The sequence below is a fragment of the Neopelma chrysocephalum genome, unplaced genomic scaffold (assembly GCF_003984885.1).
Source record: "Neopelma chrysocephalum unplaced genomic scaffold, ASM398488v2 Primary Assembly neopelma1_180, whole genome shotgun sequence".
Lineage (NCBI taxonomy): Eukaryota > Metazoa > Chordata > Aves > Passeriformes > Pipridae > Neopelma > Neopelma chrysocephalum.
The window spans coordinates 1,032,133-1,048,876 of NW_020897842.1; the positions used below are offsets into that span (position 1 = coordinate 1,032,133).

A 16,744-nucleotide genomic window follows, 5' to 3' on the forward strand; every position below is an offset into this window, starting at 1 on the left:
AATGAAGGGGAAGCGTTGGGGAGTTTTATGTATCGCAACAATAGAGGGCGCGCCCGCATAAGGAAAAACCCCGCGGGAAAGGGGCTCTGGAACGGGACCTTCCCACGTTAAGTTTTGAGGATCTGCTGCGTCCCAAAAATAAGAGACTTGAAGCTGTCACCCTAAACGACAACATTTTTTTAAAAAAATACAGAATTAAAACCAGTTGGCCAATCCTTGAATAATTTTGTTGGGAATTCCAGTTCGTTCCCAGGTGTTTCGGTGTTTGTGGTTTCCACGGTGCCTCTCACGTGTCTCAATTGTTGAGAAAATTACCAAACATGGGAAGAGAGTGATTAAAATTAGGGCACTAGATAACTTTTCTCACCACAAAAATATTGGTTGCTATTTCGACAAGTGCATCCTGAGCACAGTTTCATCTTGCTGCTGACAGCTTAGGGCCAGATCCAGGTTGGGAACACTTGTTAGAGGAGTCGACCCTCGTGCTGGGTTTAATTTCTCATTTCTTCTCTGTATGAGAGAGAGGTGTTCTATTAAGTGGGCAGGGTACATATTTATTGCTGTTTTATTGAGGTGGGTGAATATTGTGTTCTCATTTCGTAGGTCAAGAAAGCAAAGAAGAGCTTGAGAGGTTTTTTTTCCAAAGCTGAAATCCTGGCTAATGACCACTTAACTATTAGATTGGAAACCATTTATGAAGCTGAAGGTCAGATTTTCACTCCTTAAAAGTTTGTTATTTGGGGGGGATTGTGTGGTAAATGACACTCTATTTCTTGCTGGTGGAGTTAGTTATTTTTAACAGCACAGTCAAAGTGTGGTTTCTGTGCAGACTTAATTTCCATGGGATGCTTCCCTGCTTTTCCTTCTAACAGACCCGACAGGGGAGCGAGTTGCTGCACCGACGTTACCACAAGGAAGTCCAAAATGTAAAACAAACTCGGTGCACGGCAATGATTAACTTTTCCTCCCACAGGCTGCTCGTCTGTGCATTATAAAATATGATTTTACCTCCGCAGACCTGTTAGGAGAGCAGAGGTTCGGAGCGCAGCTTTCAAACAGGGCAGCAGGCAGATGTTTCAGTTCCCAACCTGAAGAACAGGTTCTGCGGATGGAAAGGGAACGAAACGCCTGTGCAGGATTGTTACCACCCTCCGGTCCCTTCTGCCTCCTCCCACTTTGAACTTGTTACCCTGGAGCTGAACTGTTTGAACAGGGGCTGTAAAGCCGCTTTGTGATCAGAGAGCCGAGAGCCCTCAACATGTAAAACCGGGGCGGGATTTCGCTGCTCCCCGCAGGTCCCTCCTCCCGTTTTCGTCCGGGATGAAGGTCCCGATGTTCGGCGCACAGGAGCCGGGACAGCCCGTCCGCCCAGGAGAGACAGAGGTGTGTGCTTGGGGTTTGCTTGGCTACTTTCTCTTCCAGCGAGCATTTTGGTGTAGTTTTAACACTTTTCCTCACTCTTGGGCGTTAGAAACAAAGTTTCTAAGGGGTTACCGCAGGAATTGTCCAGCCTTGGGCTTGCAAGAGTTTGCTACTACTTTTGCTTTTGTCTCTTTTTTTCTTTTTTTAAGGAAGAGAGAGAATGGAAAGAGCATCATGTCTAATGCTTGTTTTATTTTGGTCCTTGGAATTCTGTTAGTCCTAGGTTTTTAGACTCTCTGAGCTTGTAGGGATGAAACAAACTTCATTTGTGATTCAAGTTTAGACTTTTCTAACTGGAGAACTGCTTTTTTCTGGTGTGAGAAACCAGTGCATTCACTCCGAAGTGATAACCTGAGCCCTGAGCTTTCACAGGTGTGCTGAGCCAGAACAAAAACTGACTTGGATAGGAGAGGATGGATGTAAAAGAAACTTCAGGTATTTAAATAAAATACTGGTTAAGCAATATAACGTGGCTGGTTCTGTGACTGAACAGCAAAGTCTTAACTTGGAAGGAAAGACATGCACAACACTTTGAAAGAGTATGCATTTCTTTTTCTCTCTTTTTTTTTGGTCATTCTTTTGGGCTATGGAGAAACATTTTTATGGCAGGAAAGAACAGAAAATTCCAGGTTACAATTGCAGAGATATGGCAAACAGTGAGGATGGATGGATTGCCAGTGCTGCGTCTGCTTCCAATGCCTCGGGCTCCAGAGTTTAGGTGTAGGTCTGAAACATACCCCGAATCCTCAGGGTGATAATTTCTAGAGTCATGTTTTGCTTCATGGCAGAGGTGGGTTAACTGCTAAAAAATAACCTAGAAGTGGAGTACAATTCACTCCTGACTGTGGTTAGTCTGAGACAGGAAACTGATGCCATGTTCAGAATGTAGCTCAAAGTTAACTTGCTTCTTTATTGTTCAGAAGAATGTGGTCAAAGTTTTGTCTATTAAGAGAGCTTTTTCTGTCCTTACTGAGCAGGAAGATACTTCAGCTGGGGAGAATTGCCTTTTGCCCAGTAAGATCAGCTGTGGGGAACAGTTTAGTGCAAGTGAAGGACAGGGCTTGTGAGGGAAGGTCGGCGAGGGCCGAGGAAATGTGAATTATCTCATTGCAGGCCAGGCTGGGGAGGGCTCCTGCCTTCTGAGGACCTCAGTGCCAGTGTGAGGGACAGGGAGGAGCATTCCCTGGGCTCTGAGCTCCTGGGCAGGAGCACTGCCTGGTACAGGCTCTGCTCTGGGGCACTGAGGGCTCACTGTGGAAAGAATTGAGGGCATGACCAGGTACAGACACGTTTGACACAGCAGAGCAGTTAACAGGGGTTTCTTTATTTAACAAACTCTCCTACCAGAACTGCCTCTGTCACAGAGAATATATAAACCTATACAACTGAGTCCTGAAACACTAATATATTCACACTAATATGACTCTTATATTCAATGGTTGTGTTGGGAAGATGTGCTCCTGTAATGCATCGTATTTTGATTGTTCTTGGCTCAAAAAAATCTATCATTCTGATCATTAGTTTGTCTGATCTTTATGTTAGTCTTGGAAAGTTATATTTTTTTTGTCCTCCCAGCTTATGGAGATTCTCCTCTTATAGAGCCACAAGTCTTCTAGGGCCACAGATACATGGATTTTTGGTTGACTCATGCCTTGTTATTGGTAAGTAAAAAAGACTTTTCAAGGGAATGTCTTGCCTGCAAATTTTGGTGAAAACCATTAAATTCATGCCCTGGAGACCACTGCAAAATTTTTAGTCATATGTTGCTTCTGGTTGCTTTTTGTTCTGGCCTTGCAAAAAAATTATAATGTTCTACTTTATGGCCAAGCTCCTTCTACATTATCTGAAAAGGCTTTTGTTTTTTCTTATGTGGCCTTCATCATTTCTGTAATTTAGCTGAATTAAAAGCTACTCCACACTCACCCTAAAGTGTCTGAGAGCACCTTAGTGAATGGTGCTGCAGGAACAATAAAGCAATAAAAAATATAGTGTAGGGTTCTGTACTCACAATTTCAGAACCCCACAATGTCACTTTGGTTTTGAAATAAATTGCACAGAGCCCTCAGTTCCTAAATATATTTTGAAGGGGCCAAATTGTTTGCGAATGTCACTGGAACTTGTTCTTGTTCATTTGTCCAGAGCTGAGAAAATGGCTGTATAAATGAACTTGAGTGGGTAATAGGATGAGGCTGAAGAGATTTTTTGGTAAAGATACTCTCTCAGTTACTGAGGATCAGCTGAACTGACTGCAACACAATTTTCCTGCACCCAGATATCTCAGTTCTGCATTGGTTATCTCCAAAATGATCTGCTTCTTCCCATGATAAGCCTAAATTAATCTGATCTTACGATTGAAATAGATCCTGAAAGAAGAAAGAATCTTCTTTCCCTTACTTCCATTGTCCTGACCTTATCTGGGAGTTCAGCTCTGCTCCCACTGACCCCCCTGGCTCTCTGGATGGTGGCAAACCCTCCTGTCCCTCCCTGGGGTAATTCCTGACGGCAGCTGTGGAAGGAGCAGCAGGAACAGGCCAGGCTGTCAGGGGCAGCTGGTGGAGAGGAAAGCCCTGTGTGACACGAGCCAAGCCCTGTATGACACGAGCCAAGGGCTGTGCCAGAGGGACAGCTGTTAGTGACCACCTGGGAGAACATCTCAGCCCAGGGTTTGCTGCAAGTCACTATGGAATTCTGGTCTCCACAGACTCTGAATCCGCGGGGAATTTCCAAACCTCTTCTTCATTGTTCAGTCTGCCTGCGTTCCGTGGGGGTGGAGCACTTCCCCTCAGCCCAGTGGGTGCACAGCAGAGCCATTGGACAGGTACCTGAGCAGTGCAGGCTGTGACAGATCTTCACACAAGCTTAGGCAGAGTTCTGAGTTTCCTGCCTCCCGTTTTTCTGTGCCTCACTGTCTGTCAGGCTGCACATGGGGCTGGCTGAGGGGAATTCTGGGTGCAGACAGCAGGGCAAGCATGACCCGAGCGAGGTTTGCAGGTCCATCTGCATCAGAAACACAGCACGAAAGTTGAGAGGTTGATTTTTTGTGTACCTGGTTCTGAGCTGGCCCCACGGTTTTTATTGTTTATCACAGCCTCACTTGTTTCCAGTTAATTAGGGAATGGCTCCTGGAGACTCTTCTGACATCTCCACAGTAGTCAGGGAGCTCTGGATTGCCTCAGGAATTACAAGGGAAATCAGGTGGGAAGGTGAAGGAGCTTTCCATGTCAACATTGCTGGGAGAGTCTGAAGTGCTGCAGAGCCTGAGCAGTTCCCATCCCCTCGGCTGTGTTTGCCAAAGGCCGTTATGCACAGACTTGCAACTCTGCTTTTTGTGTTGAATCTGGTGTTCAGAGATGTCTCTTCCCAGCTCTCCTTGCAGGACTATTTACCATAAGGTAACTTAAAAGAAGCTCCTCCTTGCCCCTTCTCCCCTTCAACGTGACTCCCCCCTACAGCTTGTTATTCCAGATTTCCCGGTGCCCTTAGATGCTGGAATGTATTTTCTGGAAGTTTTCTCTGCCTTTGACTGAAAACATGTAATTCGTGTTCTATTTAATTAAACAAGAGCAGAGCAAGGAATGGAGCCCGAGGAAACAGTGGCAGCTGCAGTTGAGGTGCCTGGAAGAAGCTTTTATTGCCTGCAGAGGAGAACCTCAAAAACACAACTTTGGGATGTGTTATGATGTTGTTGTTTAGTGGGATTGCTGCAAGAACCAAGTGAGATATTTTCTAGTTGGTTTGGTGTGTCAAGGATGTGACCACACTGGGTAGTAGGAGGCAGGTGGCTGTGAGGGGAGGGAGAGGGGCTCTCAGGTGGCTGGAAGTGCCAGGAAGAAGCTCATGAACTGCCTTGGCTAAAGGTGGGGTTTCCCAACTGTTGTACTGCCCACTTAGAGCTGCCCTCTACCCTGGGCATCTGGGCTCTGGGTGTTCTGTTTGCAGAACACTGAGTGGCTTTGGAGCTGTGTGCCCTGGGCAGTGAGATTGCAGTCTGTGGGGTTGGGTTTGGATCATCTGTTAAATAACTTCACAGGCTTTTTGTCTCCTACAGTGACCTATCCTGCTTCTGTGAGCTTAGACAGGTTCTGAGGGAGATGAGGTTATGGAAGTAATGTTATTTATTGACTAATGAGGTACTGAAGTCCGTGATAAGGTGGTGAGCAAAGCAGAGCTGGACTTTGACATTTATCGGATCAGGACTTGCTACCTTGTAGTTCCCATTTGTGCACGTCTCTGTTTGGCAAAATGAGAATGGACTGAGTGGTTCCCAGACCCCTTCCTGCTAATGAAAAAGGAGATTTGTTAATTTAAGAAATTAGTTTGGATGTTTGGCAAAAGAAAACATTTAAAAAATGCAGCCAAGTGTGAGCGTGTGTTTCTTGTCTGCAGTGTTGGGTCTGGCCCTACCAGGCATCCTCAGAAAGCTGAGTGTTTGCCACTGACTTGGGAAAGGGACACAAGTTGCCACCTCCATTCTAAGCTCCCCAGCATAAGTTATTCCTTAATATCAGTGCAGCAATAAACAGCTGTATGGAACTAAAACACTTTGTTTAAAGCTCATAGGCATTATTCTTAAAAGAAATTCCTGCTCCTTTAGATGAGTTTGAAGAAAAAAAAAAATAATAATAAAAAAAAAATCAGTCTTCTGGACAGTGACCAAGACTGGCAGCATAATTGACAGCAGGAACATTATTAGAATTATAGATCACTTGATTACAAGTGGCATTGGAGCCATAGTCTATCTCCTCCTCAGCATGACTCACAAATTCCCAAGTGAGCAGAGCCATTTCCAGAGTATCATTTCCCATCTGTCTCCAAACAAGGAGATCTTCCTCTCCCCATTTCTCCTCTGAGGCTGTTCGTTTTTTGTGGTCTGTAGTACAAAACTTGTATTTTCAAAGCACTTTTGACTCAAGCTATTGGGTGAGATTTAGAGCTTTGCTTAATGAGTTCCCTTTGCTCTTCTAGTAGAAATTTCCAGTTCTCCCTTGCTAATATGAAATGTAAATGTTCCTCAGAAGCAAGAGGCTGTTGTGTGCTGTTTCCATTGTCACTTCAGACAGTCTGGGAGCTGGTGAGTGATAAATAATGCTGGTGAAACTAAGAGAGGTTTTGGCAATTCAGGATAAATAGAGAAGGGGATTAGAAACAAGTCCATCCCCTATATATAGAAATTGTTGCAAATGCCACGTTTGGTTTCATAAAGTCATATGGCACAGTCCCTATGAACCTGAAATCAAGAATTTAGGTTTAATAATGTCTCCTTCCTTGCATAAGGAATATTCAGTTACATCATGCAACAAAAATGCAGGGCTCTCTGGCATGTGCAGCTCCAGCTCAGGCTGCAAGGGGCGGGTGAGGAAAAGCTGACAAATGTTGAGTGTTCCTTTCAAGTGGGATTACTCTGTTCTGGGTGAAGGTGAACCCATCAGGCTGCCAGCAAGGTATTCCCAAGTCCTCTCTTCCTGACTGCCTTTTCCCCTCTTTCCCCTTCCATTTTTGGCTGAGTCGTTTGCCACAGTCATGTCAGGGTGTTCTGTGTGTGCTCTGTCCCTTGGGAAAAGGAATGTTGGCTCACACCCTGAGGTGTGGGCTCACCCCTGTTCCATAGGACTGCACCAGACTCCTTTCATTTGGCTGCTCCCTGGCTGTGCAGTGACATGCCCGGGCGTGCAGGTTATCTGGGATGGAATTGCCCGGGAAAGGAGCCGCATTCCTCCCAACGAGCAGCGTGGCAGAGGGAACCGCAGCGCAGCTTAAAAGCAAAGCCCGGCTCTCACATTTAAATGCTCTTAAGTAGTTTCTTTCCTCTCCCGTTTGGTAACACTTTGATCTTTTATCCATTGATCTGCTTCCTGATCAAACCGTTCAGGTTGAAGTGGTGCCTCAGTTTGTGTTTCATCCCCGCTATCAGGGTGTCTGCTCTGGGAGGATATCAGAGCTTGTCTGAGTGCTGGTGGATGCCACACAAAACCTCCCTGAACAAAAGCAGGTCTTGTGGGGTTAAGCTTTAATACTGCAGTGATATAAAAATGGCCAGAGGATTGTTGTGGCATACACAGCTCCTTTTGTCTGTAAGTGATATGTATCCTGCCTCTAGGGCTTAAGTCCCTTTTTTCCGAGGGAATACAGAACCTCACACAATAATACTCAGGTAGGGCTCTTAGCCTGAGCAGTCGGTTTAAATCTTGTTGGTGTGGTCTGAACAGATAGAGTTGCTCTCTTTTGGCTATTTGATGTCTGCTGTCAATGAGCAGTGCTGTTCTCAGAGCCAGAGCGCTTCCCAGTGTAACAAAGATCAAATATTTTCAGAGAATGTAACTGATATTTTCCATTAGACAATCTTCACAAGAAATTTTCCAGGGAAGCCAACTGAGCTTCTTTCATTTGCTTTAATAGGAAGTCTGGCCCCTGAATCTTGTTCTGAGATACCAGTTTGTATTTTTAAGGATTAATTGTGTGGTTTTCCGTTGGCTGCCCAGGATTTGTGGGGACATTCAGTTTGCTGATTTTTTTGTAACAATACAGGTATTCTGAACAGAGAGGGAGGGGAAGAAGGGAACTTTGAGGACCTGTAATGAGCTGTAAAAGGCGGGGCTGAGTGAAGAAAGAACATCTTTTTTATGAAAACAGATGTTCAGAGATCCGCTGCCTGAAGTAGCTTCATTTTCAGATCAGAAAAAAAAGAGTAAAGGACATGAATTTGATGTAACTCAAGGCAGTAAAATATTTAATGAGCCACAGAACCATAAAGCACTGCAGCTCATCTGCTTCCACTGAAATGGTGCCAGTCCATGCCAGCAGGAACATCCGTGCCCAGTCACTCTTCCTCACCCTCATGGATATGTTCTTTGGTGTATAATGAGTCACAGTGATTGAACTTCCAGCACAGGAAATGACCTTCCAAAAAACCCCTGAAGCAAAGAGGTGAGAGAGTCTGACAAAGTAACTACCCCCCAGCCCAACCCTCTGAGAAGGACACGGACTGATCTTGTCTTGTATTAAAGCAGTTCCATCTGCCCTGGGAGCTGTGGCTTCCTGCACTCACCTGGGGTTAAACACCCAGTGCACACGTGCCAGGAATGGCCCTCTGTGGCCAGTGGCTCTGGAATTGTGGCCAGTGGCTATGGAATTGTGGCTGGGAGCTGCCCAGAGCAGAGGATCCCTCACAGGCTATGGGGCAGTGACTGCCCAGAGCTGCAGTGGAGCAGCTCCACAAGTGCTGTCGAGTGCAGTTTTGGCTTTTGCAGTGGATACAGCTGATTTAAATTCTGAGATGCCATCTAATATCTAGTTTTGGTTCTGTTTTAAAAAAACAGCTCTGTGTGAGTAAATGTATTTTTGGTGTTGATTCAAGGATTAGTTTAAAGGAAAAAAAAAACACAAACATATATTTGGGGATGTGCAAAATGAATACATGGAAATGTTTGAATTGCTTTTGTTCAGCCTAAAGCAGCATGTTTGCTCTGTATTCCTTTAACCAATTATGTATGTGTCAGAGAATGATGAAGGGGTACAATTAGAGATGATAGCACATACAAGGGTATCTCTGATAATCTACTACCTCCCTTCCCTCTCAATCCAGTCAGTTTGTGAAATCTGCCCTAAATTTATAATCTTGGTTTTGGTGACTCCAGAATAAACACATTCTTCACCAAATGAATGTCATCCTCTGATGTGCCCAAAACTCTTCCAGAGCCATGGGGATGCCCCCTGAGCTATTTGCCATTTAAATGTGGAAACAAATGATTTTACTGACACTGAATTCCTCCAGGACTAATATTGCTAAGCACCGCTGGCCCGTGGATGAATTTCCATGCATTTGGCTCCACGTGTGGGTGTTACTTCACTGATTGACATGTTCCCTTTCAACAGAGGAGGTTTGGACAACACAGAGCATGGAGAAGGTGGGGCTTGGTGGAAAGAGAATGGCAGGGAGGAGGTGACTTCCCAAAGAAGCTGAATGAGGGACCAAAGACAGCACAAAGAGAGGTACAGCTTCAAACAGGCAGGTGCTCCACCAGGGACATCTCTTACTCAGGGTTTGCTACAAATGTCTCAAACCCCCTCCTCTGTTTCTGCTCACTGTAAATTAATAGTGATTCTCATGGCCCTCTCTCTTTAAAATAATGTCAAACTGGATCTGTGCTTTCACAACACAACATGTCAGGGCAATGTTTCAGAGCTCAGCTTGTAATTACAAACTGAAGGAGACTCCCAGGGATTCAAACAGTTACCAGCACTAGGTAGGATCCCAGGGCTCTGTCTGGTGTTTTGGAGTGAGCCTTCTTTGACCTTCTTTCTCTGAGGAAGGTGTCCACTGACAGTTTGGGAAAGCTGAGTCTGCTGTATCCAGTGGGCAGAAGATAGGTGGGAAAAGGGAAGGAGAATGCCAGGCAATGGCAGAGGATGCAGTGCAAGGACAGCAGGTAAGAGGAGAAAGGAGCTTTAGGGGTGAGAGATGAGTGAAGGAGCCAACATCCCACAGAGCCCTCAGAGCTGTCCTTTGGGAATACAGCTGAGACAGTCACTTGTTATGCAGAATGACTGGGTCAGGTGTATGTGTATCTGTTATATATATATGTGTGCGTGTGTGTGTATAAAATAATTAACCCCAGTACGAGTAGTTTGGCTTCTGGAGAAGCTGCTGCTGGAATAGCAGAGGTTTCTGTGACTACAGAAAATACTGGTGGGAGGGAAAGAAGAGTTCTGTCTGCTGGGGTCAGTCCATTGTAAGTTATCCAGCTGTGTTCCTGTAGTAAATATTGTACAATAAACACTTAAAGTAACTTCCGCTATTTACAAAAATTGTCTTCTCCAGGTTAGCAACATGCAAGAGGTGCTGGGAAGATCCAGGGAATGCTGGTGACTCCTGTGCTCCTGGGAAAGGCCATCACATCCCTCCCTCAAGGCTCAGTGGTTCTTCCTCCACTCTGATACCATAAATTCTGTTCAATGCATGGAATATGTGGCAGCAGGATTGAAGCAGGACAGTCTCCTGAATGTGGAATTCCAGGGAAGGCACTCGCTGTCCCTTCCAAAGCAAGCCGGCAACATCCTGAAATTGTTGCTTTTTCTGGGATATTTTTATTCCTCGCCTGAGCTCCCTGCAGATATCTACCCTGAGTTACTTTGTTTGCTGGGAGCAGGCTCTGTTGCTACGCTGCTCTGAGAGCTGGAGATGGCTCTGACTTCTCCAAAATCTGCAGCAGGGGATTTGCCACAGAGGGAAGAATCCACACTCCACGACAGGAACTGCTTCCATTTCCTCTCTGCAAACAACCTCACGGGAGGTAAGTGGAAGGTTCCTGTTCCCTCATCTGAGTTTGGTACTGAGAAGAGGTTCTTTTCTTTTCCTTCAAATTGACTTTTATTGTATTGAGATTTCATCTGGGACTTCTAGTTTTCTTTAAATTGGAGGGAGCTGTGCTTGTGTGTTCCTCAGTCCCTTTTGTGCGGTTGGTATGGTGACTAAAGTTTGTGTAAAGTGTGTTAAAAAGACAACCACTGCCTTGCACACTGAGGATATCTTGGAATTAATCTTTCTTCTGTCCTTGCTTGTGCACTTTGTGAGGTTTCAGTCACATGAAGGGACCCTCATCTGTACAACTCTTAAAATTTGAAAAAAAAAAGAGTAAGTTAGTGTAGGATGAGACTGTCAAGAGATTGCAACTTTTTCCTTGGTTCTTTCAAGTGCTTCTGGAAAATCTTTCTTGAAGTTGATGAGACTGGGATTTACAGTGCCTGGGGTTGTGGCTCTGTGCCATGAGGTCTGAACTGAGCTGAGAGAGGCAGGGCCCAAAGAATAACTATTGTTGGCTGTTGCTCTTTTTTCAGTGTTGACAGCTCGGCAGAGGAAAATGAGCTCTTCTCTTAGGAAGCTCTGGAGATTACAGATGTGATTGTGCACATCAAGTGCAGACTGGAGATGGGTAGGAGGGAGGGAATTGTGTAACTGATGTCTGTGGCAGATGAATCTGTGCTATGGGAGAGATCTGAGGGAGGAGGAGCTGGTTTTTTGCATTTAAAACAAAAAAAAAAGAGGTGATTTAGCTCAATATTTAAATCAAAACTTCATTTATTCAACATAGGACTCATTTGCTTGAAATGCATTTCATTTACTGCTTACAGTCACAAAGTAGACAACACTAAAAGTTTTGGCTGGGTTTTCACAGGAACTAACTTCATAATCTTTGTTAAATTTCCAGCAATTGTGAGATCAATTTAGCTTTCTGCTGGCTTACAGTTTGGGCTGATAAGTATATTTTTTACTAGCTGAATACATCCATGTATATCTTTAATACAGGTGTATTAAAAATAGCCTGTCAATGAAATATAATCCATGATTTAGCTGTCATTACACTACTTCTTATCTATCTTATACACTTAGTAATATTAGTTTTTTCCCTGGTGGAGGTAGCCATCATGTTTTATCATTGTCTAAACGTGCTTCTTTCCATAAATCCATTTGCAAGAGGTTTGGAAAAGGGAAGTGCAGAAATGTAGAGGTGCAATAGGAGCATTGCACCCCTGGCACTGCAGCAGTGAGATGGTGTGTGCCAGTTGTTGCTGTGTCACATGGGCTGGTTTTTAGGGAATTCGGTTTTCATTTGTGGTTTGTTGCCTGTGCATTCCACACTCCTGTACATAAAGCTCTGCCAGTGTGCAAACCTGGGCCGAAGTGCAAAGAAACGGCAGGAATAGCTGCAGGGAGAGAAAGTCTGCATTGTGCACAGGCAGCACTTCCAGCATTCCAATGCCAGTGGGTCTGGACCTGAACAAAAGCTGGTGTGGGCTCAGGAATCCCTTTGCAGGCTGGGTCAGAGCACCCACTCGAGCTTGGCCTCACCCCCTCATTAACTCTTTCCGTGACTCGTTTGAGTGCAGGGACAGCTCTGATTTCCCTCCCTTTGCACTGGAACAAACCCTGAGCAACCTGCCCAGACTGACCTGGCCCTGCTGAGCTGCTGCTGGGGCAGCTGGGCCCTCACAAATAACAGTCCTGGCCCAGCCTCCCACACGGGATGCTTCCCTTTGCTTGTTTGGGTGAGTTTATCTGCAGGAAAACTTAGGAAAGGATGGAGCTGGAGAGTAAAATCATTGCTTGGAGTAAATCCAATGCAGTTAAATAAAAGCTCCTCAGTTGATCATTTGGCCCCAGAGTTTCGTAGCTACCTGCAATCTACTTCTGTACTTACACCTCTTAGATGGCTTGGAACTCTTGGCACTCTTGTGCAGCCTTGAGATGTTTTATCAGTTGAGACAATTTTCAAAACTTCTTGCCCTTTTTTTTTTTTTTGGAGTAAAAACCTCTCTTGTCTGCGTAGGTTGTATGTGGATGAGGCAGAAGATTGCTATGTAAAAAGGAAATCTGAGTGGAATGCAATTAACTTTTACATAATTTGATTATATATAATGTCATTAAACATTATTACAGCAGCATTGGGAGAGTCCAGAATCCAGGAGGTATATGGCAAATTCGGTAATCCTCTATTTTTCAAATACGCTCTGACATGTCTAGACTCACTCTTCCCTTGTAATCTGATGAAAGAGTGCTGTGCACAGACATGCAAAATCCTGTTTGCTCAGATTTGTGGTACCAGATTAGCCTGGAGAAGGACTGGAGCTGGCCCTCAGCTGGGGCTGGAACATCTGCCTGCCCAGGAGAGCTGCTGCCCTGGCAGGGCCAGCACTGGGGGACCTGCAAAGGTCCTGCCAGCCCAAACCTCTCTGTGGGACAGGCTGAGCTGAGGAACAGGCACTCAGGTGATGTTACTGAACGGGCACCAGCTGTCTGAAAGTCACTTGAATTCAAGGGACATTTCTGTGAAACTGCCCATCAGTTAAAATAAAGTGTGACCTGATACTGTGGCTCTACCAGTTCTGCTTGCACGAGTGAGTGAGTGAAGAACAGCACCTGCTTTGGGTTTGGGTTTTGTTGGTGCAGTTTGAATCCAATCTGAATGGGCTGTTTGTCCCTTTGGTGTTTGAACTTGCAATTCCCCTCGATTTGTCACAGCACAGACAGTGGGTGCTACAAAATTGTGGCACCAAGTCCTTAAGTTTTTGCACAGTTTCCACTGAGTTGTGTTTTCCACACCTTTTCTGCTCCCTGAATGGAGGGTAAGGTTGTAGTGGAACAAGCACTGCCAGCTGCTGTTCGTCCTCCTTTTTGCTGCAGAGGCAGAAATGCACAAGTGAGGTTTGCAGAATGCACCATTGTTTCCCTTGCTGGCAATGTCAGCTTATACTAATTTATGTTAATGAGCCCACAGACTGTTGTAATAGAGATATAAGTCTAAGGATACAATCCCGGGCTGCTCAGCAGACCCACATTCTGGTTCTGATTCTCTTACTGACTTCTTGTTTGGCTGCTTTTGTAACTTCACCTTTCTGTTGTCTCTTATTTTGATTATAAATGGGAACTGCACAACAGACACTTTCCAGTCATGTTTGGGTCTTTTATTACCTATTTTGAAATACAAATAATAATAATAATGTTCAACCTCGGCCATTCAGAACTGAAATAACTATGGTAAGGTCTGCTGAGCTTTGGTGTCTTGATGTGAGTCATATATTCCTGTTTCCTGGCATTGAGGAATGTATATTTGTTTCCTTAATGAGATTAGTTTGAATCAAATGAGCTTTTTAAGCTTTGCCATTTATCCCAAATAGACTCAACAGGTAATGAAAATCTATAGGGCTTTCTAGATTAATTTCTTCCTTAGTTTTGTTTGGTTGGGGTTTTTGTTTGCCTGTTTTTTTAGTGAAGTGTATTGTAACGTAGTTTTTGGAGGCTCTGTGCCAAGATGCCTAAAGGTGTTTAGTCTCCTAACTCCTACTGGGGCACAGACATTCCCAGTGCAATCTGTTGGAGGGCAGGACCCTGCTGATGAATTGACACCTGCAATGGAGCACTTTGGCTGCAGTTCACACAGCCTTTGGCCCTGCAGAGGGATTTTGGTTCAGAGTCACGAAATACTGGCAGCCACCTTGGTGGAGTTTTGTTGGGATGAATGTGTGGAGGGTTGTGAATCTGTGGATCTGTCCTTCAGACACAGCTCTGCCTTGGTCGTGCTCCGTTGGCAGTGGGAATGTGGCAGTTGGGCCTCGCCTTTCTTTGCTCTGTGCTGGTCAATGGTGAGACTGTAATAAAAAGGGGAGTGTTACCTGCATACTCAGTTTATAAGGCAGCTCTGCTGCTGGGTAAAAGTTAACTATAAAAACAAGATAACAGGCACTGACTGGACTCTGTTGCAGAATCGGTGTTTTTTCTGGATTAGAAACTAGATCACCTGTTACCTTCTGTTTCTTCTTCCACCTCCAGCAAAATCTCCCCCTTCAAGCATTCCTGCTGTCCCTCTCATACATCTGTTGTTGCCTGCAAAGGCTGTGGGATCGTGTCGTGGGCAGCGGGACAAGCCCAGCCGGAGGAGCAGCCCCGCTGGCACACGCGGTCCCGAGCCCGGGCTGTGGCTCGTCCCTGGGCTGTGTCGCTGTTGCCATCTGCTGGGGCTTTTACCCAGAGGAACAGCTCCTGTGTTCCCTCAAAACCGCTGCGAGGCAGAACAGAAGTTCTTCACAGGTGGATCTGGTAGCGGGGAAGTTACATTTCTTTCTGGTTTGATTCTTTGAAAGTAGTGAAATACGTAAAAGCAGTGCTCGCTCAGAGGGTTGGAATAAGTACAGTATGTTTAGAGGTGGTAAACTAAGTTCTGGATCGGCTGAATCAGTGCTGGAACAATTAAAAATAAAGCCTTTATAATGCTGTGAGGGGACAAATATGTTCCTTTATTCATTCAGATGGGCCCTCAGCCCGTGTGTTGTCAGAGGTGGGAGGGGAGCAATTCCAGTCTCCTCTAAGGGAGCACAGCTATACTGGCATTATCTGTGGGCAGCTCTGGAGACTCTGCCATCAGCTGGGAATGAGCCTGTCAGTCAGAGCTGCTCAGGAGATGCTGCTCTGGGAGGCACCCTAAGCACAGCTCAGCCTCTCCCTCTTTCTCACAGGTAAAATGATTTGTATCTGCTGATAGTTGTGGTAAAACTAACCCCCCAAAAGTCACTGACTGCAAATACAGGTGACTCTCAGTCTGTGGGTCCTACAGCCTGCACTGTTACAGGCTGGCTTTGATTTGCACTGGGAATTGGGCACAGAGTGTTTTAAACCCCAAATCCCTGCCTGTGATACTGTGAAACCTGCCTGGCTCCCAGGATTGCTCAGCTCCCAAAGCATTTCAGTGCCCTTCATCTCCAAGCACTTTTCTATTTATCTCCACATCAGACTCTTATCTGCCAGTTTGATCTGAGGTTAAAGGCTTCATCAGGGAGAGGAATGCTTTGTTTCTCCAGAGAACAAATAACTACAGTTGTCTTCTGAGGCAAATCACAGTGGTTTTATACACTTATCAAACTCTGAGGAGCTGCCTGATGGGTGCCTGCTGCCTTCTCCCAGGCAAACCCAGGAGTCTTCACTGGCTCTAGGGTGAGGAAAAGAGAATGCTCTTAACCCATGACCTCACAGCTACAAACCATGAGGTCAACCTGTGAAGAGAAGCTGTTCTATTACGGACCTTCTATGCGGAAAAAGCTCTGCACAAAACTGAGGAGCTGTGAAGAGTTTAGACAACAGTGAATGAGATTATTTTTGGCAATATCAGAACCATGATATTTCCCCGAAGTAATAATCTTTTCCCTCCTGAAATGCTGAAGTTCCAGGCAATTGGCTCAGTGAAGAAGACAAAAGGTTTTAAACCTGTTTAGAGACTATTCTAATCCCCTTAAAACTGCTCTATCTCCTACTGAACTGAAAGGGGGGTGTCTATTCCCACTAGGCCAGCAGGGTTTGTGATTGGATCTAAGGAAGAGGAAACTCGAGGGTTGTGCCACAGTGAATGAACTGTGTGTTTACACATGCAGGTACTTGGAGTGTGGGAGACCATTAGTGAAAGTCAGAGGAAAACTGTTCCAAGAAAGTGTCCTCCAGCACCAGGCACGTCTTTGTAAGAGTGGCAGATGTAGGAGCCGGGTTGCTGTCAAGATAATGCTTAAAAATCCAGAAATGAAGCTTAATGAAAGTTCAAAATGCTCATTTGCTAGAATGAAATATGAAAATATAAATAGAAATATGTTAGAAGCCCTGGCATTCAGATCCAGGATTGCAGAACAGGTTTTGTTCTCATTTACTAGCAGAAATGAGGAATAGATGGATGACAAAGTACTGTTTGAAGGAGGGGGGATAAAAAGATCTGTGCTTTAGCCAGCATGCTGTCCTTCAGAGGAAAATGGTTAATGAGGAAAATCTAGTTCATTTGATTCGTTTTTC

At 45.1% G+C, this 16,744-nt stretch overlaps 1 protein-coding gene across 1 annotated transcript in view; it reads left to right on the top strand.

Annotated features, from left to right (window-relative positions):
- The first annotated feature begins 734 nt into the window (after nt 1-734).
- PLCH2 (phospholipase C eta 2) overlaps nt 735-16,744 on the top strand; it is a 71,949-nt gene continuing 55,939 nt past the window's right edge. The window contains exons 1-2 of the mRNA XM_027702147.1: nt 735-1,383; nt 10,241-10,712. Coding sequence (XP_027557948.1) covers nt 10,601-10,712 — 112 coding nt within the window. The 5' untranslated portion in view covers nt 735-1,383; nt 10,241-10,600. The remainder of the gene's footprint in view (nt 1,384-10,240; nt 10,713-16,744) is intronic.